Source organism: Gastrolobium bilobum, unplaced genomic scaffold (assembly GCF_033153095.1).
Source record: "Gastrolobium bilobum isolate Gb01-03AN ecotype WA unplaced genomic scaffold, APGP_CSIRO_Gbil_v1 utg168317, whole genome shotgun sequence".
NCBI classification, from domain to species: domain Eukaryota; kingdom Viridiplantae; phylum Streptophyta; class Magnoliopsida; order Fabales; family Fabaceae; genus Gastrolobium; species Gastrolobium bilobum.
The window spans coordinates 66,051-73,032 of record NW_026899513.1 but is presented as its reverse complement, the minus strand read 5'-3'; the positions used below and the strand labels follow the sequence as shown (position 1 = coordinate 73,032).

The window sequence follows — 6,982 nt, the reverse complement described above, 5'->3', positions numbered from 1 at the left end:
TTAGGATTCTGAATCTACTCATTTTTCTAAGATTTGTCATATTTTTATATTATTTTTCGCAGCACCTTTCCGGTATGCGCTTTTACATAGCCAGTATCAGTTGTGGCACCAGTTCTCATTATTTTGACTTGAAACTTGTTTTATCAGTCATATATATTATTTTAGGAATATTCTCATACTTATTATAATTTTTCGGGATACATCATCGGTACGCATTTATACCGTGTGGCAAAACTGGTATCTGCACTTTTCGTCAGAAAAGCGACTTTCAGCATTATTAATCACTTACCATAACTATTTAAGCCATATCATAATTCTTTGTGTCAATTATGGAATTATCTCATTAATCACATAATTAATTAATTAATTTCCTAAATTAACGGTGTGAGTTCTTACAGTCACTACCACCGCTACCATCACTATGTCACCACCATCACTACCACCACCACCACCACAATGCCACCATCGCCACCACCGTCACCAACTACCACTACCAGCGCTGCAGTCACTGTCGTTATTACCACCTCCATGCCATCACAACCACCACCACTATTATCACCACGTCATTGCCACCATCACCACCACCGTCACCAACCACCACCAATATCGCTGCAACCATTGTCGTCACCACCATCGCCATACCATCATCATAATTGTCGCCACTACCACCACCGTCATGAACCACCACAGCCGTCGCCGCCACCACAACCATTACCACTGCCATCGTCACCACCACCACCATTACCATCACCACGCCACCACTACCACCGCCACCTCACCATATGGAAAGGAAAGTAATAATCCAAAAAAATTTATGTTTCATATAATTTTTTTATTATATTATTTATTGTGTTATCAAACGCAATTCTCATTCTCAGATTAAAAATAGAATATGTTATCAAACACATTTTTTTCTCAGAAACTGTTCTAAGGTACAGAAATAGAAAAAAAAAATTGTTTCTTTTCAGAAACAGTGTCAGAAAACAGAATAGTTATCATGCACACCCTAAACCTTCAAAATACATATTAACAACTTATTATTTAAACTTTTGCTCACACCAACAAAATGTCAAGATCCCCACCAAGAAGAAATAAAACTTGTTCAATCAAATTAGATGAGTGGACTCAAAGATTATCTCATTGCCTTTATCAAAAAATATATACTATAATTTTGGGGAGTTGTAATATAAGCCAGGGAGAAAATAACGAGAACTATTACAAGTAGGACATGCATGGCAATATATAAAATTAATATTTAATTTAAACTATTAAAATTAATATATATATATATATATATATATATATATATATATATATATATATATAAAATTCATGAATATTGCAACATTCCTCAAGTATATATTCTATTACAAAATTATGCTCAATTCACAAAATTCATAATATCCTTTCCATAGCATTTCTCAATACCATCTAAGTCAAGATATTTATCAAATAGCATCATAACCAATATAAATCTTATAAAAACCATTAAACAAAGAAAGCCACGTAACTTTGTTCATTGACAATGATTAAGTAAATAATATTGCATCTTTTCGTTTATAAAGCCATTGTATGACAAAATGAAAACTAGAATATAAATATTCATAATTGTCACGACCCAAATCTGGGTCCATGAGAAGCACACAAACTAAACTTAATCTTATAAACCATCGGTTAGCCTGGAAACCCTAATTGTTATCAAAATACAATCAAATTTATAAATCTTCAACAAAAAATAATATACAAACCTAGCTCGTACAAAATGATGTGTTGGGTTCACCATTGATAATCAAATAGACACTCATGATCAAACCGGAGGAGCAGAATCAAAAGTTAATTATATGAATTTACCTTAAAAAAATAATTAAGATTGAGATGAGTTGCAATGCAACTCACTGATAAACAATAAAACCTATAACAAGCGGGACATGCCAACCTATAAAATTGATGTTTAACTTGAAGATAAATTACAGAAATTGTTTAATTAATGTTTACACAAAAACATTAATAAATATAACATAATTCAATACTATTCACACAAAAAATGTTGTTGTAATCAAACATTAAAGCTCAAAAACTAAATATGCAAACAAAATCAATTTATATTTATAAAACAAAAATTCTCATTTTACAAAAATAATATAGGTGTTCCAGTGGGAGTATATACTCAAACAGTACGTAGTGTAAGGGTGTGTGTTCAATTCCCATGTAATGCAAAAAAAATATACTCAAACAGAATTGCAACATATCAATCATATACTTCTCGCCTAATCAGACTCCTTGCCTAAAAAATGATGTAATCACAATACCAGACTCCCTGCCTAAAAATATAATCATATACAATGTTGAACAAAGTGGTTAGCATATAGTGTTCTATAAAGCCATTCCCTATAATTAATTTCAAAAACGTAAACAATAATATATACATTTGTCAAAACCAATCTTAAGCATATCACATTTTCATAAATCAATTCACAAATAGTACAATGTCTCTCAAATATTCAAACATAAAAGTATAAATAATTCTCCACAATATCATTTTGTAACCTTTCTCAACATCATAAAATCCATGTCAGATTGTCAGATGGAAACATAATTTATGCTGAAAATTCATACTTTCAAAATCAATGAAACAATAATATAAGACCTTTCAAACACTTATACTTTAAAAGTATAAAGAGATTGTCAGATTCATGATTTTTTCAAATCATTTCTCGAATATTATTAGAATCAATATAAATAATTAAGCAAAAAAAATATTACCTAACTCTATTTTAAGTCGTCTCTTCCTTTAAAAATATTTAAAACCCTTTATATTTCATTCATAAAGGTATTGTATAATAAAATAATAAATTATTTTAGAGATAAATAATCAGTTTGGTTCTTTTGGTTTTCAAATCAGTTTGAACAAAGTGGTTCAGTTCTTTAACTAATTCTACATAAAGTGGTTCAATTCTTGAACCAGTTCGAAAAAAGTACATATCTTTTGGAGTGGTTTGATTTGGTTCCCAATCTGATTCGGTTCTTTTGGATTTTCTACACACCCCAAAACTCATTATGTATGAAGGAATTAGATTTTATTTTTCATTCTTAATAAACGGATCAAAATATGATTTTTTTTTATCCAAAAAAAAATTAGATTAGAGGAAGGCATCCCCTATACGTGATCAAGAAAGACAACCCACCACATTGAGAATTTAAAGAGAGATTACATATCATTTATCAAAGGAAAAACTGAGAATCGATCCTAAGTCACAACTAACATAAGCGGAAGTAAAACTTTGTTAGATCATAGATGATAGATGTGTAATTTCAAAATCACTAAATTGTTGCCAGAAAAAGTAATTTACTCCATATTTAAATGTCATAAATATGTCAAACTTATTATCATGGCTTATATCACATGTAACAAGTGATTTATTGATATTTTTACTTTTGCGTCAAATGATATACTTGTATGATTTTGAATCTTAGAATAATATAAATGCTTTTTTTAAGAAATATCATAAAATGAGTATAAATGACTAGATTTACTAGGAATCATAATTGTTCTTTTTTTTCCTGATTTTTCTGTGCTAATAGGTTATTCGGAGAATTGATCTACGAGAAGTTTTACGCGCATAGATGTTGTTAGAAATTTCACAAAAACCCACATGGAAACATCCATTTTTCTCGCTCGTTTTCTCTATCCAACTATTAAAAATATCAATAGCTGATGTTGTTTGTAAATTCTGCCTATCTTCAGCATCGACACTTCAAAATTCTTGACATGTCGTGTCCGACACTTTTCGATACTCCGACACTCCAATACTTATTGCAAAGACTAAAAAAAGATTTAAAGATTACGTTGCGTTACATTTTGAGTTCCAACTATTAAATTCATTGGATTATGATTACTATTTTATTGAGTTTTATATAAATATTTTGAATATCTTATGTTTCTTTACAAAATTGATGGATATTATAAGTTTAACTTTATTTTTTTGTTAAATTATTGAATATTAAATATAATATACACTGCATAAATTAAAAATATTATATAATATTAAAACGTGTTCTAATGTATCAAAATTTAATATTTTTTAAAATTAACATATCAAAATATCTGTCATGTTATATCCCATATTCTGTGTCGATGTCTGTACAACATAGAATTCCGCCCAATAAAAATAAAATTATCCATTGATCTAGTCCAAAATGATGCATTCTGTGTATTTTCTCCCTTTTTGATGAGCTTGTCCTTATTAGCTGTCGTTGACATATTAATTAACAAACCCAATGGACCAAATCTTTTATCCGATTTCTTAGACAAAGTTAACTTTAGGAAGTTAAATACTTCGTCAATTTCTTATTAACAACAATAATGAATGGTTCTTTCGAGTGAAATGGTCTATATCATTAGGCCCAGTCCACCAACCACACTAGGCATTATATGAGGTCGGTCATTAGTATTTTTTTTTGTGCCGCACGCGTCCCAGAGACACTATAAATACAACGTAGCAATAGCAACAAAAATCAATTCCACTAACCCAAGTAATATTGGTTTTAATCATTGCTCATTATTAGTGATTTTGCTATCTAGCACAATACACTCTCCTGATTACAATTGCATAATAGAATGACCTCGCATGGGTATTTCTCTGTTGTCTTTGTGTTTGCATGTCTTGCAACCACAGCATTCTCACAACTGTCACCTAATTACTATGACTACTCGTGCCCTAAGGCTTTGAGCACCATCAGAAGTGTCGTGGATGCTGCCGTACAGAAAGAGCGCCGTATGGGCGCGTCTTTACTACGCTTGCATTTCCATGACTGCTTTGTTAACGTAAGACTCTTTGTATTTATGTGTGCATATATATATATATATATATATATATATATATATATATATATATATATATATATATATATTAGTTCTTAGTTGATGTAATTGTTTGAGTGTGATAAATAACATGGGTTTTGTGATGGTGATGATTCAGGGTTGTGATGGTTCAATTCTTCTAGACCCCACATCTACCATTGATAGCGAAAAGAATGCAAACCCTAATTTCCAATCAGCTAGAGGATTTGAAGTGGTGGATGAGATCAAGCAAGCAGTGGACGAAGCATGTGGAAAACCGGTTGTTTCTTGCGCAGACATATTGGCTGTTACAGCTCGAGACTCTGTTGTTGCGGTGAGTAATACTATTTATATGTATACTTTACAACTTTATACTCCTTAATTTATTATTATAACTTTTTTTTTGAATTATTCGGTAGTTAAATTTTCATACGCAATCACTACCATCGTTTTTTTTATTGGAAAACTTTAACTGAACAGCCAAACAAAACTTAGGCAATACAAATTTTTCTTGGCACTGACTGACACACACATATATATATATATATATATAATGTTTATTTTTTAATTCTTTTAAATTATTATTTAATTTTTTTTTCTTTATTTGACTTTCTATTCTTATCCTTCCATCATATCTTGACTTTTCTACTTCTTTTAACTTTTTATTTTTATTTTTATAATTATTTTTCAAATTTTTAAATAAATAGCAGTCAAACTGCATTATTTGTTAATATGAAGTTTTGATTCAGTTATAAATTTTAATTGAATACATATTTTTTAAATCTATATTTTTCTAAAAGCTATTAATTTAAATATAGAAAAAGATCTGTTTACAAATTCTTTTATTTACAAACTTACAAATTATACTATGTCTGACCAGTAATACTCTACTCAAAAGTGTATTACCGGTCAAACATAGTACAGTTTGTAAGGAATTTGTAAACAAAAAATTTATAAATATAATCTTGTCCGTTAAATATATATATTAAACTTTTATCTATCAAATAGAAAAATTATTGTTATGAATGTTATTAAACAAGTATATATGTGCATGCACCAATGCAGTTAGGGGGGCCAACATGGGATGTGCAATTGGGGAGAAGAGACTCAACCACAGCAAGCCGTGATGCTGCAAATGCTGAAATTCCAGCACCATTTTTCAACCTTTCTCAACTCATCAGCAACTTCCAAAACCATGGTCTAGATGAGAAGGACCTTGTTGTTCTTGCTGGAGGACACACCATTGGATTTGCACGTTGTGTTTCATTTAGGGACCATATCTACAATGACTCTGACATCAATCCCTACTATGCACAACAGCTTAAATATATTTGCCCAAAAAATGGAGGTGACTCCAACCTTTCTCCTTTGGACCCAACACCTGCGCGATTTGATGTAGCATACTACTCTGATTTAGTTCAAAAGAAAGGTCTTCTTCACTCTGATCAGGAACTGTACAATGGTGGTTCTACTGATGCATTGGTTAAACAATATAGCTACGATACTACATCTTTCTACAAGGACTTCGCGAACTCCATGATTAAGATGGGAAACATTCAGCCCCTCACTGGGAATCAAGGTGAAATTCGTGTCAACTGCAGGAAACTGAACTAATTCTTTTAGAAAATTAAGTGAATTGAGGAATAAGTATGTATTATATGTACATACATATATACATAATGGAAATCTAAAGGCTGAGCATCTTTGTGCAATAAGCTCAAGGGATAAAGAGTATTTATATATTTAATATTCAATAAAGTACCATGTCATTATGATAGAAATTCTGTAAAAAAAAAAAATCTTTTTATCTTGTATTTTCATTTTTTATTTTATGCATGTTTGAATTGTTGGGAAGTAAATTGAATCAACAACCATAATTGAATGCATTACCACATTTGGCTACAATAATCAATATTATACCGTTTTATCATTATCACGTGGTGCATTATATATGGGCAAGAAAAAAAATTGCCATTTACCTAAATTATTAAATCATAATACACAGAAATTTTATGACATTACAAAAATTAATTATTTCCCATCTGAAACTGTATCATAATCAATCCATGCCATTAATACTTACCATTCAAATACATATCATTCCAAACCGTCCATTCACATAAAAATTTATTATTGTACATG

The 6,982-nt window shown here is 30.3% G+C and overlaps 1 protein-coding gene across 2 annotated transcripts; it reads left to right on the top strand.

Moving 5' to 3' along the window:
- The first annotated feature begins 456 nt into the window (after window positions 1-456).
- On the top strand, window positions 457-6,454 carry LOC133290807 (cationic peroxidase 1-like). 2 transcript variants are annotated; one of them, XM_061488921.1, is made up of 4 exons: window positions 457-479; window positions 4,636-4,825; window positions 4,980-5,174; window positions 5,906-6,454. In XM_061488921.1, the coding sequence occupies exons 1-4, from the start codon at window positions 457-459 to the stop codon at window positions 6,452-6,454; spliced, it is 957 nt and encodes a 318-aa protein (XP_061344905.1). The 2 variants fall into 2 exon arrangements, with proteins under 2 accessions (XP_061344905.1, XP_061344906.1); XM_061488922.1 differs by lacking the exon at window positions 457-479 and having other exon boundaries at window positions 4,542-4,825.
- Window positions 6,455-6,982: the final 528 nt, after the last annotated feature.

Bases quoted from the DNA above. Each gene is read 5' to 3' on its own strand.
- LOC133290807 (XM_061488921.1), top strand. From the start codon at position 457: ATGCCACCATCGCCACCACCGTC. The intron at 480-4,635 runs ACCAACTACCAC...CTCGCATGGGTA, and splicing joins CCACCATCGCCACCACCGTC to TTTCTCTGTTGTCTTTGTGT. The intron at 5,175-5,905 runs GTGAGTAATACT...GCACCAATGCAG, and splicing joins CTCGAGACTCTGTTGTTGCG to TTAGGGGGGCCAACATGGGA.